The sequence below is a fragment of the Oreochromis aureus genome, linkage group 12, assembly GCF_013358895.1.
Source record: "Oreochromis aureus strain Israel breed Guangdong linkage group 12, ZZ_aureus, whole genome shotgun sequence".
Lineage (NCBI taxonomy): Eukaryota > Metazoa > Chordata > Actinopteri > Cichliformes > Cichlidae > Oreochromis > Oreochromis aureus.
Window position 1 is genome coordinate 7706022 of NC_052953.1, and position 20450 is coordinate 7726471.

The 20450-nt window shown below is 39.1% G+C and overlaps 2 protein-coding genes across 2 annotated transcripts; one reads left to right on the forward strand and one right to left on the reverse strand.

Moving 5' to 3' along the window:
* Window positions 1-3191: 3191 nt before the first annotated feature.
* si:dkey-1k23.3 (heat shock protein beta-1) lies at window positions 3192-7404 on the forward strand. Its single transcript, XM_031746694.2, has 4 exons — window positions 3192-5404; window positions 5789-5852; window positions 6081-6201; window positions 6677-7404. Exons 1-4 carry the CDS (start codon window positions 5050-5052, stop codon window positions 7163-7165), a joined length of 1029 nt encoding a protein of 342 aa, XP_031602554.1. The 5' UTR covers window positions 3192-5049; the 3' UTR covers window positions 7166-7404.
* Window positions 7405-8080: 676 nt separating this feature from the next.
* hspb8 (heat shock protein b8) lies at window positions 8081-20266 on the reverse strand. Its single transcript, XM_031746889.2, has 3 exons — window positions 19532-20266; window positions 15836-15899; window positions 8081-9073 (listed from the first exon to the last, which is right to left on the reverse strand). Exons 1-3 carry the CDS (start codon window positions 19974-19976, stop codon window positions 8899-8901), a joined length of 684 nt encoding a protein of 227 aa, XP_031602749.1. The 5' UTR covers window positions 19977-20266; the 3' UTR covers window positions 8081-8898.
* Window positions 20267-20450: the final 184 nt, after the last annotated feature.

Here is a 20450-nt window from a genome sequence, read left to right on the forward strand (position 1 = left end):
GAGAGGCTTGTGAAATGGGACGGTCTAGCCTTCGTCGCGCTGTTCAGGTTGCCTAGCAACCATGATACTAACCGCGAGAAATGTTTCATGCAGCTTTGTGTGACAGAAATGAAGGAGAAAAAATGTTTTGTTGGTCATTCATTTTTGTCATGACATCACTTTGATTAGTTGAGACCACGGGACTGTAAAACATGATAGTTGGGCTTCATTTCTGTACTGAACAGTCATTTCAAGATTAGTTAGTAAATAATAATTAGCTAATGTTATTCATGAGACTAAAGTCATCTCACTGTGGTAATGTTAATATAATATGGACAATATTATATGTATTGTCAGATTATATATATATATGAGCTTGAACTCTGGGTCAAAGATGCAAGTAGCAGTTATTTATATTTCCTATCACCTTAAATCTTCACTCAAAGACAAGTATCTCTGACAGTGTATATACAGATGTATTATATATAAGAGACAAACATTGTTCTTTCAATATGTTGGCATTACTAAATTTGGCTCAATGCTTACTTATATGTGTAAAAAGGAAATGTACAAGCTGTGATAACTGTTTCTGATAGAATGAAGAGTAGACTGATATATTAAATATTCCTTTATTGGGTGAGAAAATCAGACCATGTCATAACCTGCGTTAAGTCGTACAGAATAGATATCAGAGCCTTAAACAGGCTGACTTCTGCTAAATGGGCCAAACTGGGCAGAAAGTATACAAACACATAACATCCTTATAGAATATGATGTAACACTATAGATCAACTTACCTCAGAATATATAAAGCATATAAACAATTACAGCAATATGATGCAACAAACACAGCAGTACTACTAATCCAAAATACTCAAAGCTTCATAGAACTGAAACAAACATTTATTTTTAGCTCCATTCTGCTGCTGATACATACTTTAGGTTTCTGAATATTAAACTTGTTGCTGCCTTTCATAGTGTGTAACTTGAAGGCTCTGAGTACTTTCTCCCACACTGAAAACACTGGAATGATAACATTATTTGAACATTACCTAATAAGACTGATTCAGGACAGACAATTAGTTATGTTAAACTTTCCTAGCAGTCCTTCACAAACAGGGAACAGTCTGTCTATTCTCTCCATCTGTCAGCTGCTGCTGGCTCTTCTTCCTCCTCTTCCTCACACACTGCTGAGTTTGTCCTGGTGGATCATCAGGGTGCAAAGCCTCACAGATGATGTGCAGCAGTGGGTCCCTCAGTCTGTCCTCACTCTGGACACTTGCAGTTGTCACACATGGAAATCAAATGTGTGATAAGCTGCAGGATTCAAACACAAGTGTAACTTATAAATACATGTTCATACTTTTATTCCACAACCAGAGAGAAAGAAAGAGAGAGAGAGTGCAGGACAGACAGACAGGTGACAGTCTCAGGTGTATACACTGCTACAAAACAGCACAAGAGAAGGAGGATTTAGTGTTTGTGTTATTACAGTGCTAAACAAGAAGAGTTCCCAGATGGTCCAGTGGACACATGTGTGACTCCTGTGATTAAAGCATCTTTCTTTCAGCTTAACGAGTGAACCGTCAGCTCGTTCAAACACACGTTAAAGTCCGTTTGGCTCGACACCACCGAACAGAGGCAGCAATATAACATAGCTAACATTAACAGTGCAGTGAATCCTGCTTGTGCCGTGATATTCAGGACTGCAAACCGAGCAGCATCACTGACTTTCAGCTTGTTGTGTTTGTGGATATATGACTGACTTTAATTATCCATAAAATCATCACATTCTCTGTAAGATTAAGGTCGACTATATATGTATTTAGAAGTAGAGGCTTTAAAACCAAGTTGACGCTGAAAGTACAAACATCACTAATGTCACATAACTTTGCCGACATGTGGCCAACAGTAATGTTTTAATGTTCTTAAACATTCGCACATAAATAAGTGACATCATATTCAGTACTTACTTTTGACAGTTCACTCTTGGCCGCTCCCTTCTGCCGTATTTTGCGGCAAAATTATCCACACCCACCGCCGGCGCTATGGATTGTGGGATATAACAGGCCCCTGGCGTGCACGGACCACGCTTGATATTTGGGGAAATCGGCGCATTTGGAGCGCATTTGAGTACGCATTTGAAGTACACTTTGAATTGGGACAGCCGTCGTCGCGTGGCGGTGACGTAATCGCACTTGAAATGCGTACTTCAAGCGTGCAGACCCTGAATTGGGACACAGCCTAAATGCACACAGGAGGTGATCAGGGGGAGTGGAAACACACGGGGAAACAGCTGATTAGAATGAACATAATGACGCCACAGGGGAAGTGAAACTAAACACAACGAACATGGGACACCAGACCTCTTCAAAATAAAACAGGAAACATAATGAGATGTGGACATGACAATACAAGCTTGACAACATAAGACATGAAACACATGAAGGGCGAGGGAGACTTAAACACGGGGGTGAAGACACAAGGGGAATCTAAGAAACAATGAACCATAACAGGGCAACACAGGGAAAAGAGAAATGAACTCAGATAAGCTAATGCAGCAGTCTCCAACCTTTTCGGCGCCACGGACCGGTTTAAGGTCAGACAATATCTTCACGGACCGGCCTTTAAGGTGTCGGGGACAAATACAACAAAATAAAAATAAAATAAAAATGATACCACCAAGACAAAAACTGGGATATTTTGTAAATATAATAATAAACGCGAATTCACTGTGTAATTGTGTAACTTTATTAGCAGCGTCCTCCTGAAATGCGCCAACAACATTGAGAGTAACATCCTCCTCTCTGCCCCTTGATGCTCTCTGGTTGCTATTGTGAAGCGTAAATATTTCTTTCAAAATAAGACACACAACTACAACACGGGAAAAGACCCAGGGAAACTGAGTTAATGATAAAAACCCTGAAAACCATAAATTTCACACCTGAGCCTCCACTCTCACGGCTCGGTACCAAACGACTCACGGACCAGTACCAGTCCGTGGCCCGGGGGTTAGGAACCGCTGAGCTAATGAACTTAAACATAAACCATAAACATCAATACATATTAAACTCAAAACGCTTGGTCAAATGATTGTGACAAATCTTTCTTCCATTCCTCTGATTTTTGCTTCTTACCTTTTTTATTTTGTGGAAAAGTAGTGTAAACTAATATAATGTTTACTTTTTAACATAAATTACCCTCCAGTTTCTGAATGTGCCTTCTCACCACCAGTATACAGTACATGCCATGAAAAGGACATATTATTCACAGATTGCTGTCAATTTACTGACTGTAAATACTTCTGCTTTCTTTGTTTTTATTTTTTTTGTCGAAGACTCCTTTAGGGAACCACCACTCAGTTTTGTGATTATACTGGCTGTAGTGATCAAGACGCTTGAGATTAGTTTTTATTAAATCAGCCCTCTGAATGAGATCACTCAACATTAATTAACCAGAATGTGGTTGGGAAATCAGAACAATCAGGTCATTAACCTACCTTTTTATATCTTATATCTTCCATATTGACAGCTCTTTAGTTTAACCTTGAATCTTAACATGCTGAATATAAAAGATTACACCCTTCCCCTGAGTCCAATTATTTATTTCAGACATATACAAACAAAAAAAAAAGGTTGGAAAACAGAGAAGACATGAACAGGAGCCACTTGAACCTCTGCCACTAATTAACAACCAGAGGAAGCGGAGAGGAGGAAGTAATCAGGAAAATTAGCTGCTGGTGTTTTGCTGGAACCTGCTTGGCTAGCAAGTGTTTATGTACAGCTGCAAGCCCACATATTGGCTGATAATATATTAGTCCAGGAAAGAAAAAGAAAACCTGACATATGCACAAAAAGGCAGACACACTGTCACAAACAAAAAATCTCACAAATGATTATATAATTTGGTATATTGCTGTTAAATGTTTTCTTTAAACAAACACAACGGAACCTCCCTTAAATAATACCCACAAAAAATAAATATATAAATATAATTCTAACAAGTCCTAAAAATTGTAGTCATCCTGCTTTGTTCTTTCCACACAACTGTTAAATTTCTTATCACTCTCACCCCAGCTAGTTTAACGAATAGTACGAACACCAGACCATCAGTCTGTGTGTCCTTCTTTCAGCAGAGATGGAAATCTTTAATGATGTTTGAAACAAAGGAACCAATTTTTCAGGCAACTCCAGCAGCAGCAGGCAAGAATCCCAATTTAACCTCTCACAGCGTATCCCGCAGACAGAATCTGTGGGTGAGGCATCACACGAAGTGTCAGAAACATCTGTTCAATCTGCTTTGTGGTCCAGTGGACATTATGCCAAGATCTCAGGGCACACAGCTCTAAAAATGAAGCAGTGATGTGTCTGTCACACTTGATAAAAGCGGGAACAATGATAATCATGCTGAAAGCGGTGGGGAAAAGAAAAATGGAATAAAAAGGAGCTTTGTAAACTGGATACACACACACATGCCACTGAAACATTTAAAATAACAGCAAAAAAGAGCATTTTTGTCTTCTTCTGTGTCTTCTCAGCAAGACAAACTGTTATCACTGTGTGTCCTTCGAGGGTAGAAATACAGGGGAAGTATGACTGGCTGAGGAGTCCAGTCACTGCTGACAAAATAGAGTTCACAACGATGTGAGAGGAACAGTCTTCAGGCGACACATGTAACGTTTCAAACACAAACCAGCCAAAGCCCGCTTCTGCCTATTTGCCATCCTGCCTATAAAAGTTATAAATATAACTAATTAGTCTGCAGCCTTGTTCAGGCCAGCAAAAGGTAGCAGCCACGTCCTCACATGCATCACCCCATGCCGACGCAGCCTTCTCATGGGATCACATGAGTGCTTAATAAGTGCTAAAATGGACAGGAGCACTATATAAACCCCCTCTGAGTTTTCTCTGTCTCATCACACTTTGCTTTTATCCTTTCCTTGTCCTTTAAGTAGATTTTAATTGCTGGAATTTCACTGATTTAGCCTCAAGAGTTCATAATTTACCGGCTAACTATCATCAGAAGAAGTCTGCTGTGTCCTTTTTAAAATCTTCTTTGATTTCTCAAAATATGAGCGAACAGGCCAAAACAGACACATCGTGTGGGGAGTACAGCAGGGGTGCCCCTTGGTACCCCTTGAGAAAGTGGTGGCATTTGAGCCAGCTTTTCAGTCAGGATGCTGGCCTGCCATCTTTCCTGGAGTCAGGGGATGCTCGCTGGATGGATGTGGACTGGTTGCAGAGGAGTTTGGCAGCCTGCTCCTGGCCAGGGTACATACCCGCTCCGCTGTTTGTGCCCTACATCTCTGGGTCGATGCATCATCCAAGCCAGACGATTAGTAAGTGGAGGGTCATCATGGATGCGGCTCACTTCACCCCCTCGGAGATTTCTCTCAGCATCAGAGATGGATTCCTGGAAGTCAGAGGTATAGAACATTGGCTTACATCTCTGTTAATTAAACAGCTTGAAGAGTTCACTTTATTAACATTGCTAATTACTTTTACACACAGGATAGTCTCGGGTCTTAATGAAGTATTAAAGATCTTATCTAGCTATCAAATATTGTCTCAAAGAGTTATTTAAAAAGACCTTTCTTATAGTTCACAGGGAAAAAAAAACTTAAAATGAAACGCTGATGTAAAAAAGCTGAATGTAACAAAATTAGAAAGCTGCTTAAATAATGTGCTTGGGGAAATTAAAATCACTGCTCTGTGGCAGAAATTAATTTCCTTGTTGAGTGTTTCTCTATGTTGCTTGATTCCTCTGTGTGTCCTCGCATTCTTCCCCATAAATGGTAATCCGTCCCCAGGGAAGCACGAGGAGAGGCCAGATGAGCATGGATTCATTGCCAGATGTTTTACAAGGAAGTACAGGTATGCAAAGTAAACACTGACAATAACCTGCAGATGATGAAATATGCACAGTTTAAGCCATTTTAAACATTAGTCAGCAGCCAAGCATGCAGCACTGATGGTATTTTTTCAACAGTATTCAATCTCTCAAATGTTTGCTGAACTAAACAATTAGATATTAGGTACATCTGTTTCAGTATTTACGCTTTGTATGTCATGCCACTGTAAACCTGGTTGTGTCATTATCAGGCTCCCAGTGGAGATGGATGCTACCAAAATCACATCCACATTTTCTGTAGATGGTTTCCTGAGCGTGGAAGCTCCAGTTCCCGAAACCTCTGTCCCTGCTACAATCCCCATTCCCATAAAGGTGCTAGTAACTTTAAAGTTGGTTCACATTTAAAGAAATATTATACATTTTGATAACTTGCCAAGGGGTGGAAGAAAAGATCAGTACCACTGACATATTTGTCTGGCACATGTAATTCACAATACTAGAGCGAGTGGGTGGCTTACTCAGATTAGGATGCAGACAGATATGTAGAAATTCAACATTTCAGGAATTATCTGATGTACTATTTTTTTGTAGAAGAGCCACAAAACATGACTAAAGTCAACAGTACAATATTTACACGCAGACATCAGAGAGGTATTGATCTTTTCCATTCGCTCCTGGGAAACAGTTCCTGTAAATTTTTATTTTTATAGACAGTTTTTTATAGACTGTTTCCTTACAATCTTTTCATATTGTGTCCAGTTTAATATCTGTCTTGATTTTGCTGGTATTTAGTTTTAGTTTTTTTTTTTTTTGTTTGTTTTTTTAACATATTTATGCATAAATGCAGGTGATAGTAGAGGATAATGGAGAACCGGAGGTAAAAGATGAGAAAGAAGAAGAGAGCGGGAGAGCACCAGACCACCCAGAGTTTGCTTCCTCAGAGGATCATGGGGAAGGCTCTTCATTAGAAGTCCATAGAGATCAGGCCCAACCTGAAGGTGCCACAGTCGGGCTTCAGCAGCATGATGAGAGGACAGAAACAGAGGAGGAGACCCATGAAAAGCCAGCTGGAGAGTCCCCCCCCTCAGTGCCCGCAGGTGACGAAAGCACAGACGGCCTTCGAGATTCTTCTACAAAGCCAGAAGCAGCGGAAAGCCAAGAAGGCCCAGACGCAGACACATCCAGACAGCCAGAACTCCAAAGGCCAGTCGTGGATGAAGAGCTCCAGGTGATGGAGAGCTCACGGGAGGCTGTTGAGGACATAACTCAGCCTGGGGAACAGGTCCAGAGCCAGGAATTGGAAGCAGCAAATATACAGCAAGAGATCACCGAATAAAAACAATATAATGGTGATAAAGTAATGAAACAGCCAGCACTGCTTGCCTTGCTTAGTCTCACAGATGCATTGTAGTCATTAGATGTAACAGCCTCGCTATCGGTGGAGCTCCAATAAAGCACTAGCATGTGAAAACAATAAATAATATGTTGTGTGTCATGTTATTAATGTCTTAATGGTTTTATGTTCTCACAATTATAAAATGTGTTATGTGTGATTTTGAAACTGTTTATGAGCAACAAGGAATCACATTTGTAAGAATCATATTCACAATTACCTCTGAAACTATGTTATCAAGCTGTTTCAGCAAAGTGGTTTTGACACTAATCAGGTGCTATATGTCTGCACAGCTGTGCATTAGTCAGTTCAACGTGAATTACTTGCCTAAGGAAAAAAAACAAAAACTGGTGTGACTCCAGTATTGCTGCTGCCATGGCAACAGCATAATTGAAGTCCATGATTATAATACCAATAAATGCAACACTTCATGTGAGCTTACACATCGCACACAGCGGTGACTTTGGAAAGCCGAAACAGTCCGAGCCTTTTGTTGTTTCCACCGTGTGACTCCAGATTGGAAACTTTTTCAATTCAAACCGATCATCCCTCTTGATTCCAATGCACAGGGAAGATTACAGTATTTTGCATCACACAACGGGCAATGGAACGGCCCCAGTCTTTTTTTTTTTTTTTTTTTTTTCGCATTCAAAAGCTCTGGCAGGGCTGCCTCAATGAGTTCAGCCCATTCTGCAGCACACAGCGATGCCAGTCTCACCCAGCACTAAGCCCTCCGCTAATCTGCTGCCCAATTCCTTCTTTTATCCAACAATAACACCACAGGCTCTCTGGAGCCCTGGAACGGGTCCCCCGAGTGGCACAGTTCTCAATGTAAGACACAGATGTTAAGACACACTGGGCGATTGGCTGGACATGTTTATTGCATCAGTCAATACAAAGACATCAACAGAAAAGAAGGCAGTCTGTCCTCTCCAACAATCATGCAGCCATCATCCTTAATGCTCAAATAGAAAAGAAAATTTCAAACCATATTGCAAAATGCAGAACATTTCAGATTAAGATTTATAATGAATTGGCACTATTATATTTACAATACACTGTGAAAGAATATTATATATTGTGTGCATTAATGCAGAAAATTCACCCTCTGGTTACATAGAAATATAATATTACCTTTATTTCTTGTCAATTTCAATGACATCATGTTAAATAAAAAAAACCTGTAGAAACTGAAGGAAGTACAGGCAAACAAAAGAACAAAAATATATGCTGGAAAGGCTGCTACACTTAAAACATCACTTTTATATGATTTTCTTTGATTCTAAAGTGTTAGAAATTGAATTGAGCCAGACAGAAAGGAAATCAAAAAGCAGTCGTATATGGCCTTCTACAATTTTTATTAAAAACTCTCTGCCATGGGCAAAATTTTTATCTGAAAAGAAACAGTCAAATTATTTGATAATTACACCTGTTAATTACTTTAAAAAAGGGACTATTGGACTATTCTGGAAAATTCAGAAGTATCTGTTTGTTAATGGGAAAATGAAGCTTTTCATCATTGTCTGAGCTTGTAAAAATAGATTTTCCAACAGAAAAAACAAATGCCTGGTTTAACTTTAATCTGGACATCAAATACCTCCAGGTGTCAAACAACATGAAGCTAGAGGCAACACATTTCACATCAAACTGGTAACTGATTGTGCAGAATGATGTGTTTAGACCATAGGAGCCTCCTGGGGCTTGGAGGCTTCCACCTCCTGCTTTTCACCACTTTGGGAGCCCTCGTTGCTGAAAAGGTAATATGGAGGTGTCTGCCGAGCTTCGATGATGAGGACACCCTCAGGGGACAAAGAGGCGAAGACTGTCAGGGGATCCACGTCTGTGGGGATCCTGATCAAACACAAGAGAAGTGAAGAAAAAATATAGTTTGATTGTTTTAATGTAAGTCATTAGAAGACGTTTACTTGGTCAGGATCATCTTTACGCTGTTGTGTGTGTTCAGTGTGTTTTTAAGTGTGTGTCGGAGAAAACTGAGGCGAGCAGTGATGAGAAACAACCTAGAGAAAGAGTTCAATTCCTCCTTGGAGGTCATGCAAAACTCTAATGTGAGATTTCCTTGTGTAAGAACGAGTAGTGTTGAATGCTGGAGGTTTTTATTGATAATTAATCAAAACTCCGAAACAACCCTCAGTCGAATTATTTTGGTACTTTATATCTAGGTGAGACAAAAAATACGTAAAATGAGTCGCCCTATGCACCTTGGGTAGTTTTATTCTAACTCACAAAAAGAAACAGGAGAAATCTCCCTTCAAAAATAAGATATTCTTCAAAAATCCCCCATCTCTGTCACAGAGAGGAAAACAAACACACACACACACTCGATCCAGGTGTAGCGCTCCCAAAAAACGAAGCTTCATATCAGTTAATGAGACTGCCTTACTCGAGTATGTCTGCAGAATTTTAAAACCTGTAAATTTCTGACTGTGTACACTTTCCAAATCTGCAGCTCACATCCAGGTAACAGCTGATTTTGTGTCAAGCATTTTTTTCTCCTGGCTGTTTGCTTTATTTTTTGACACCTCTCATACAGAAAATGTTAGATTTTCCAAAGCAGAGTGGGATAATTGGCTTCCAAAACCTGCAGGAGGATAGAAAGTGTTGAGGGGAAAATAAGCCAGAGTTACTATGTGCAAGGATGTCATTGTTTAAAACTTCATATTCATGTAGAATGATAGCATTCTCAAATCAGCTTAAAACAACAGATTCACACTTGGTAGGTAAGTTATTTAAATTCTATTGTAAAGAAAAAAGAAAACAGGCAGCTCATTTTTGACTGAAGGTACTCTGAAAACTGGGGGGTGGGGGTGATCTCTGTTCTTTGTCAGTGTGGCCAAATATGGTTATTGGAGGGTTTCTGTGCGAGCAGCCAAGTGTTTCAGGGAGTTAATATAAACACAAGACTGGTATGTTCAGAGGATGAGACTTGTGGTCCTCCCCTCCATTTAATTAGAGAGGACCCTCCACTGACTTACCACTCCACTGTGAAATACAAGTCAGAATACACTCAGGAACCTCACGGACGCACACAGGCTGAGAGGTCAAGTCACATCTATTTATATACGCAGCTCAGTGTGTCACTGAGCTTTAAAATTACCTTTTAATACCAACTCTCAAGCTTGAGCTCACTAACCCACAAGTAGCAACACCAGAAACCAAAAATGAGACCAGGCACCAAAACACAAAAATCCAGGGTTGGCAATAGAAAAATGGAACTGAAGAATATAAGCAGAAAATAACATGAATATCATAATACAGTATCTTATGGTGGAATTATACTAAATCCAATTTAGATTTAGAAGACAAACAATAGGTATAAAGAGATAAAAGTGCAAGGGGAAAGAGAATGTGGAGTCAGCGGGGACAGCAAACAGAGACTCAGAGGTTTAAAGACAAACAGAACTTATGTTGCATGCTGTGTGTATACTGGATGATATCAACACTCGTGTCAAACATTTTCATTCAGCATATTGTTAAAAAAAGTGGATCTTGGACCTGTCAGCTCCCTCTAATTCAGGTAATAATTCAAAAAGTATTTCAGAAAGGTTTGTGTAAGCCAGTATTAAGTGTGTAACCTTGAATAATTTTAATAATTTTAAATGTATCTGTGCCCCTTCTGACAAAGTCAAATAACTCAGCTGGTCCATTACGTGGGACTCCAGCAGAAACCTTATCTTTCCAGCTCGGGGAGTTTATTTAACTTTGGCAAGAGTACAGTTTATCTCAAGCATTGATTCTGTAAAGCTGCCAAAAAAACTAGGCAATATGCTTTCCCCCCTGCAGAGACTCTGAGACAGAGAGAGACGAGTGAGACCTGGCACAGTGAGCGTGGGTGTTCATGAGGTGTGTGTGTGTGTAGCACATATAACCCTTTCCTCCATCCCACACACTACACTTTTCAGCTAAGTCAGCCTAGCAGTATTATTTGTCTTTTGAGAATAGAAGCAAACAGAAAAAAAGAGATTACTGAATAACAAAACATTCACAGACAAACAGAGCAAGGTTGTTGTTTTGCAGCTGAGCTACATGACCCAAGGTTCAAAAGTTATCTTTGTCCCCAGGGCTGATTTAACAACATTTTTAGTTAATAACTTACAAATTTCTCAGTTTGGAAAGCAGAAGAAGTCACCCTTCAGTTCTCAGTAAGCTTAAGCTAAGCTGTCTAGTCACTTATTTATCGAGAACATGGGTTATGTCCTATACTGTACCAACTTCTTGCATTTTTTCACCACAGCTGACTCATATAACATTTACTAGTTTTCTTTGTTTCCAGTGTTTTGTGTCACAATTGAGGACCAAGAAGCAAAACTCCTGTAATCTTTGTATCTTTTCTTATTGTTACATCTGAATGCTGTTCTGTTCTCCTTCCTTCTCGTTTTTGTTTCACAAGCCCAAGCAACAAGCAACTGTTCCTCAGTGTCACCTGATAAGCATTAAAAAAGCCAACCCTCCAACTATCTCAGCTTCCCTCAGCCAGCAGACTCTGTGGGGGTTTCGTCTCCCCACACTGAAGTATCTGTTCCTTCTAAATCCTTGTCTTAATAATTGTAAAACTTGGCTTAATTCATTTGCTACATCCTGAGGGTTGAAACAATACGCATACTCTTCTTTTTCTCTTGCCATTGGAGTCTAGCCCCTTGAATCAAACAGTGAAAAAGCTGTGCAATGTGACTGAGACCAATCCTCTGTTTTTTGTCTGCATCTCAAACACTCCAAAGTTAAAGGTGCATTTTTACAATTTCACAAGAAGATGGAATTTTGCTCTCTCAAAAAAGAGTTCAAAGCACACTATGATGTAAATTTCTACCATACTTGACTTTTGCCATTTTAATTTAATGGAAAATTCTTTTTTACAAGTCAAATTTTTTTCTAAATCTTTGTCAAAACTGGCACAGGTGGTCTTCAGACTAAGTCTCAGATGGAATTAGATTTTTTTTGGGTATAGAAATTCGGGACAATAGAAATCAATGCCAAGTTTCTGCCAAACAGGAAGTGAGCCCATTGACATCTGGAATGTCTAGCCTTCCATGTATCCCATCCATGTAGTCCAAACTGCATGAATTCATTGCACAGTTTTATGGTAGCCCCAAAATCTTTCTGTCAGCTATATTATTATTATTTTGGGAAGAGCTAAACTGCTTCTTGGTGCAGTAGCCTTGGAGAAATTCCAAAGAATCTTTGAAGTTGGTGGAAATTATCATTACAAAAGACTTCAGGTGTGAGATACCTTTTTCTTGTAACAAAGCAAGATTTCTAAAAAAAACAAACAAAAAAAAAACAACAGTTTTTTTTCTGAATTTTTCAAATTAGAGTCCAAACAGAAGCAGTGGGCAGATAAATATCTGCATTTTGTACCTTTATCTTACATTTAACAGAAAGAAAGCTTTAGTTACTACCTACTTTGCCGACAAGGATGTTAAATATAAAGAATAGTTACAATCGGCTTACCTGCTGTAAAATGCAGCATATAGGCTGCTGCAAATCATAATAATCCACATGAAAACTTTATTGCCACTGAACAGAGCATATGTACGAGAACAGCCAAAATAAAAAGGTTGTAGCACCTCAACTGACATCAACAACCAATCAAATCTCGAGACAGAAGAATGAAGACTAATAAACGTATATCATATCATATCATATGTGTCTACCATGCTAACTCTCTCTCTTCTTCCTTTTCATTCTCATATAGCCCGTGTATTTGTGTATCCAGGACAGTTATTTATATTTGACCCATTGACACCACCAGTCACTCCTGTTCTCTGTATAGTCAGCCTGTCCCGTATATTCAGCGGAGGAGCCCAGGTCTGATCTGAAGGCATTCCAATTAAAAATATTGTGATATGAACAGTGAGGGGTTTGAGCACCTGCTTATTAATTAGCCAGTATGAAATTAGTAGAACTGGACTGACGTGCCAGTGAGATGGTGATTTGCACTGACGATTATCGCTTCCGTTTGAAGTCTTTCCACTGCCCAATTAAACGGGCAAAGGCTTAGAGGCAGGCAGCATGTGGAAACTATTGTGTTGCTCGTTTGGGTTGGATTAGTTACCATATGAATACTCTCTGTAAGAGACTCCTGCTTTGCACTAATGCTGCTTTGTCTATGTAAAACCTACTTTAGGATTCTAGTCATGTTTGGTGTTTTGACTGGAGAGTTCAACATGACATTTAAAACGAGGAATGCAGACTTGACCTTGTTTTTACAATCTTGACAGGTAAAACATTCACCTATACATGCAGGATGTTTTCATGTTGTTCAACAAGCGAATACATCATGTATCTACATACTCCTCCACTTATGAACTTCGTATAACATTGGTCGAGCATTTCTTCAGCTTATCTTAGCTCTCATTGATTAAAGGCTTTTTTCTCCATGATTCTCAAACTACATGAAGATCTCTGCTGTAATGGACTGTTTAATATGAAAACCGTGCAAGGAAGCAAGCTAACTGTCATGTTCTCAACCATTTGTCCAATTTAGCTGTTATAGGCATGGGCGTGCTACACTTTGGACAGGTCGCCCATAACTGTATATACATACAGTGGTTCATTTTCAAATCTGTAATTAAAGAAAAGCTAGAAATAAAAGTGCAGAAGAGGGACAAAAGTGGCAAAGGAGACAGAAAGTTGGGAGAAAACTTTGGTATGAGCTAATATTTAATACTAAATTACCTTCTATCTTTTTTTTTTTCTATGAGCCAACTATGCGTTATCTTTCTGGCTGTAGTTTTGTGGTGTTTATAGAACAATGTTTCAATCCCAGTTGAAACCTGGCACAGTCAAGTAATACTGAGACGCTTTCCACAGATTTCTGTAGGAAAGGAGGTTTTATCTTTTTTCAGATATCAGCATTAGGGAGCTTCAGGGTCAGAAAACTGATGCATAATGTAGCTTGTGGCTTTAAAGAGCACCAGTTCTGCTTTTCTTTATTTTTATGTTCTGTACACTGTTACAATCTGAATGTTCTTATTAAGCATATCCAAAAATGAGATTACAGGTAATCCCTAAGAAGAAAAAGCTCCAGCTTCAGACTGCTGTAAAGTCCTGGCTCTATTTTATGCAACACAAAAGATATCTGTAATAGATATTTATCTGAGGAATGCAGCTCTGACTGTGAGCACAGAAGCCCCACTCACCTCCTGTTCAATCCTGCAGTTAATGAGGGGCAGCCAATCAGAAGAAAAATGGCTTAAAGGCAGGCGACTTTAAAGGGAAAGGAACTTGTTTTAAACAGTAAACTGGGGGAGCGGCACTTACACCCAGTAAATGGTAAATATCAAATGTGGAGTTTCTGTTTAATTATTTCCTGTTTTATTTTGTAATCATTGATACTTGTCTCTTGCTGTCACTTTTGCTTTCTCCCGTAGGTGGTATCCCTCCTTGTGTTAGTGTCACCTGTGCTGTATTTGTTATTTCCTTTATATTTTGAAATTTCTGGTTGCCAGTTAGTTCCACTCCCATGCTTTCTTCTGTTTCACACCCTTTTTGTGCCACGCATGTGTTCAGCTGGTAAATAGTCTCATCAGTGTGCATAAATGCAGATGAAGTTGTCAGATTGTTCCAGCTAATAGGTCTTAATTTTTAGTGTCTTAGTCTTCCCGATATTTTTCTTGTTTCTTTGTGCCCGGCCTTCTGGACTGTTTATTGGACTTTGACTTTTGACTGATCCCCTACAATACTGTTTGTCTTGCTGCCTGCTCTATTTTGCACCATGCCTGCTTTTGGATGAAAGATTTGATTTTGGACTTTGGATTCTATCCTGGGCTTGGTTCCCCCTCACATGAATTTGGAAATGAGTGTAACGTTTCATTCAAAACTATTAGATTTTTGTGCGTCCTTCTTGTGTTTGAGCTGTCAGTGGTTCATTCAAGGAGTGACTGTTACATGTAAATAAGTGAAAGTCAGAAAAAAATTATTTTGTGTACAAGAGTTTTGTCAGTAACCAGTGGACAAAATAATAGGATTTTGTCCACTGGTTACTGACCACCCTATCTTTGCAATTGATTTGTTGTGTAAGTTTCATTTCAAGCTTATTTACACAATGCCAATCCACAACAACAGCTATTTCTTACATTATAACATAGAGAGCTTAATTTACACAGTAAAATGCAGAAAGGTACCATTAATTTTTCGCCATTGCAAAAACATCACTATGCTAATAATTCTATTTGTCCAAAGTCATTAAAGAAAATTGTCCCATATTCATAACAGCTGACAACAAACAGGTCTGCTGTTAAAATTGCACTGGGCTATATTAGTAAGTACAACGTCTAAAATGCAATGCATTTCACTTTCACATATTCTATAGTCATTATTTGTCGTGAAATATTACAAAATGCTTTTTATTTCCATTTTTTATTGCAATTTATAACTGAAAATCAGAAATCCATATCTCAAATTATTAGATTATTTTCTAAGACAAAAATCTGGGGTTCAGGTCAGGAGAGTTCTCTGTGTCATTACAATATTTACATTTTATGACATGCACTAGTATGTGGCCATATATAATGAAAACTGGAGCCTTTTTCATCCATTATGAGAACCAGCAAAGGAAAACAAAAAATAATGGTGCAACTCAAGAATCATACTTACTGTATCTTCTTTGTGAAATTCTTTGTCACTATTCCACCTTCTTCCTGTTTCTCTTCGTGCTTTCCTGTTTGGAGAAAGGAGTGAACACAACTTCAGAAATGATGTAGTTTGACATTGCGCAATGATTAGGCAAGGTCATGCATTATAATTGTCTCTGTCACCAGTTCAAATGGACACAGCTCATAAAGAGTCCACCCATCACCTTTGACTTCTTAGATCTTTTGTATGGTGTAAATAAAAAAAGGTGTTGATATAACTGAGCTCAAAGCTTGGCACACATCATGCAGTTTTCCATTGCTCATTCCTTCCAGAATGTTTGCTTTGTGATTGCAATGAACTTGTTAACATGATTTCTCTTTCTTCCTCTTTCGCTGTTTCCTAAAATGACTCCCCAGCAGAGAGACTCGTGTTAGAGAGAACATATAAGCCTAAAAAGCACCTCTTCCATCTTCTCCTTCACTGTTTATGGCCAGTCTGTTTGTCAGCCTTAGTAAGCAGCTGCTCCTGGACTGCTAAATGTCAATGCCGCTGCCAGCAGCATGGCCTGCCCCACCCCTCGACCCCTTTGTATACTCGACAGGCTCGACTATGTGCTACCCTATACCCCTGCAGTGACGTTTCTAGCTGCTCAAAGTGCTGGACTCCAGAGATCGAGGCTAGAACATGCTCTGGAGAGAAGTGAGCTACGATCACTAGTGATGTCATGGAATAATTATGAAAACTTCATCCTGACTTAAGAAGTACAACCGGTCCCCTGATTAAAGATTTAGTCAGGGGAGTAGTCCAACAAGGCCCTCATTTTTTGGTTTCTTACGACAGAGATTATAGATTCCAGATGTGTAATACATCATGTTCTTGGAGGAGAGTGGCGTTTTATGTAACGGATAAGATTTTCTGTCAATACAAATATCAAGAGCTTGGGTGTAGTTTTCTTATTTGCAGATAGAGGATACAGCTTTTTGTGCTACTTATGACGAAATTTCATGAAACATCTAATAAGATCTGATAAGATAATGCCATTATACTTGGCCATTACTCAGTGCCATAACTTACTAACACAAGGAGAAATTAAGGTAAACTTCAACTTGACTGGTTGGCAGACACACAAAACGCAGTAATTTAGACTTTTCTATGAGCTGGTTGCAGGAATTGACTGTGCTGAGGTAATTTTATTGTGTCAAGGTCAATGCATATTGTGTGTAGGTCAAGGGTAGCCAATCTAATCAAATGCAGAACAGACCACAGGTCACAGTACTAATTTACAGCTCTATTTAACAATGTTTCTCACATTATTCATTTCAGTCTCGGTTCTTCAGTATGTTTAGTGTATTTCTTGTTTACTTTAGGGAAAGACTACTTTTAAAGCTTTTACTCATATATTAAGTATTATATTAAGTATTATTGAGTATATACTCATATATTAATATTCCATTAGAGCAGATTTGATCAAAAAGACTTTTTTCTGTGCCTTCCAAATCATGAAATATAAGCAAATGTCCATTGCATGGGTGATTTAAATTACTGCTGCATAATCTGTAAAAGCTAGAGCTGTGATTTCATAGCTCTTTGCAACATTAATTTTATTATACAGTAACTCTCCCATTTAAATTGTAATAAGGCTTTTAGTTTGCAATATAAGAAGCACGGCCACTTTGACTGACAGGTGGATCCTAACAAAGGGAACTGTAGCTAGGTGCTGTCTACTAGGCTTCAGCCAAGCCAATTCAAACCTTTTGTAGCATTTTTTATACAAGTATGAGAAAAATAATAAGCCTTGCTATGTGGCTACAGATGCTCTAAAAAGTCTGATTTATGGGTTTAGTGTGCGACATTTTTTTGTATGTTACTACTTGGATTAATGCAGAAAAACATCCTGCTAACAAAAACAGGCAAATTAGCAGATAAAATAAGGCTAACATAAAAAAAATGTTTATTATCTTAAATTGGGCAAAGCCTTTTAATAAGTTCTGCTTATTATGAATTAATTAATAATTATTAATATTAAGAATCTTTTACCAACTTAGTAGTCCAATCTATCATATAAGTACGGTCACTTACTTAAACGGCCACCAACAATAAAAATATCTGGATTAAATTATGGGACTTCACAAGCCAATGCTCATCTCTTTTCTCTTGAACTTCTCTTGAGCAACCAACAACAAGAAGATATAAATAGAAACTAATTTTAGGCATTTGAACAAAACACATGTGCTGACATTTTCTTGCAGGGGACACGCGATCTCTCCCTTATGTGTTGCATTTCAGGTTTCAGTGAATCTGATGGACTGCAAAGTTGCTTGGAGATACTTTTTCGGACCACCAGTGTGGGTCTCTAAGACCACATATTCTAATTTAACTCAAACATAAAAACCCCCAAAGATCTGCATTAACATGCAACCTCACTGTCCTTTTTCAGGACTATATTTGTGTTCAGCTTGGCCTTCTTTTAATCTTTGCCTCCTCTTTCAGTAAACTTTGAATATGCTTACATGTTAAAAGACTAGTTCATTCATGTACTGAACACCTCTAACTTGCTTGTATTACATTCACAGTCACACTTCTTGATCACGATGAGTCACTGTGACAGACAGCCCCAACATGGCGCTGAGTGAATGACCCAACTGGCATACCAACAATGTGTTTAAAAAAAGCCTCGGAGCTGTGGGGCCGCTGTCCTCTGTGGCCTCCTCAGTCCTGGGTATCCCTGGAATTCAGCTGTCTCTTGAAACATTGAGTTAAGGAAGCAATTTGTAGAACTCACTCCAGTAATCAGTGACTGAGGAGGAACGTGACAACAACAGAGACACAACCTACCCGAGAACTGCGGGTAAAAGTGAGGCCCTATTTCCAGAACATTCTCTGTCTGGTGTTTAGTGACAGTGAGCAACTCTTCTTATTGTAAACAGAGACTGTTGTCACGGCCTTGCCTTAAATCTAAATTGAGCTCATGGGTGGCTGTGGGAGTGATTCTCCAAGAATCCAAAACAGGTGTCTGAGCTTGAGGATCTGCCTGCCTTGAAGTCCCAGTCCCCCAAATCTGTCCCACTCTTCCATATCGAGACTCATTAAATCTGAGGCCATATTATACCACTGAGGCTTTTTCACTGTACTGTGTCAGTCATGGTGCCAAAGTGAAAGATCAGATATTTCATGACCAAATTACAAAAAGGAACCAACCCCTGGAATGTTAAATTAGTAGATGAACACACCTGCATGCTTTTACTTCATTTTAAACATGCAAAAATGATTTGCTGTACCCTCAACTGTAAGCATCTTTTCAACACAAGAAACAAATTTTCTAATGGAAAAAACAAAATATTCTAATTTCTCTTAAAGAAGACAGAGGGCATTACTTTAGGCTTCTGGTGGCAGGTGTACTTAAGAAGATATGAGCTTTCACAAGTACAAGGCACTCTATTTGCGACATTTATATTCAATAATAGGCTTTAAACATAACGTTTTGACCTGCTAATTCAAGTCTAAAGGAATTTAGAAGCATGTTATTAAATGTGTCATATAAATAGAACTGACTACCACAGTGATATACTGCATTTTGAGATCAGTGTGTCATTGATGAGACATAACATTCACCAGAAGCTTTTTTTAAATGATTCATTTAAAGCTGTTATCCTCAGTGAACTTCTTCTTCCAGGAAAAGCGTCTACTTTTCATTTCTCCAAACATACTCCAACTCACCTGACACTTCTACAAATCCGTCTCTCGTTTTTACGTGCAACTCTTCTGGTTTGAAGCTGTGGACGTTCACGCAGACTTTCCAGGGTTCCCCACAGGTGGTGGTGGGTGAACTCCGGGAGGAGGGCTCGCCGTATCTGCTGGTATACAGCTGGGGGGCTCCCGTGGACTGACGCGGGGGGAAACCTGTGCGTAAAGTGCTGCTAAAGGGCGAGGAGCTGAGACGCGTGCTTAGCCGGCCCGGACGAGCCCACCCCGGCCAGTCCATCGACAGATCATCGGGGAAAGGTGGCATCCCAAATTCATCTTCCATAAACCGAGACGCTAACTGATCCCTGAAAGGAGACTGGTCTCTGAATGGAGACTGATCAATGAATGGCGATTCTCCAAATGGATCTCTGGGAAACCTCTGTCGGTTTCCCATCGTGTAAAAGTCTCCCTCTGCCATATCCACTTGAGTTCAAATCCAGTAATGAAGTTCTGGTAATGAAGTTCTGGTGCAAAATGAAAAAATAAAAAAATAAAAATTAAAAGTGACTTTCTCTATGAGGAAAACTTTATATCGTTTGGGTTAGGCACATCACCATTACTCAATAAGTCATCTGTTGATCCAACGACAAACTTCGAAGTGGTCTCCGAGTTTCTTGAACTCTAAATTGAACTGATCTCATTTCTTCTGGCGCTTGATTTTATACCTCCTAGCCGATGAGTCTGCACTGAGCAAGTGTCCGGAAAGTGCTGGGAGGATCTGGAGAAACCGCGCTGTAAAAAATATCCATTAAAGTAGTAATACCAAATCTTAAAATCACAAGACAAAAACACTGTAACAAAACACAATGATTTTCTATTCGCAATATTTATGCTTTTTAGAATTTTTTTAGCATTCACTTACGCGTTCAGGCGTAAGTTAAGAAAATATGGC

What these genes read in the sequence shown, in the direction of transcription:
- hspb8 (XM_031746889.2), bottom strand. Translation starts at nt 19,976, where the DNA reads ATGGCAGAGGGAGACTTTTACACGATGGGAAACCGACAGAGGTTTCCC. An exon ending in CGGATTTGTAGAAGTGTCAG is followed by an intron (nt 15,900 to 19,531) that starts GTGAGTTGGAGT and finishes TTCTCCAAACAG; the next exon opens with GAAAGCACGAAGAGAAACAG. An exon ending in AATTTCACAAAGAAGATACA is followed by an intron (nt 9,074 to 15,835) that starts GTAAGTATGATT and finishes GTGTTTGATCAG; the next exon opens with GATCCCCACAGACGTGGATC.
- si:dkey-1k23.3 (XM_031746694.2), top strand. Translation starts at nt 5,050, where the DNA reads ATGAGCGAACAGGCCAAAACAGACACATCGTGTGGGGAGTACAGCAGG. An exon ending in TGGATTCCTGGAAGTCAGAG is followed by an intron (nt 5,405 to 5,788) that starts GTATAGAACATT and finishes ATCCGTCCCCAG; the next exon opens with GGAAGCACGAGGAGAGGCCA. An exon ending in CAATCCCCATTCCCATAAAG is followed by an intron (nt 6,202 to 6,676) that starts GTGCTAGTAACT and finishes GCATAAATGCAG; the next exon opens with GTGATAGTAGAGGATAATGG.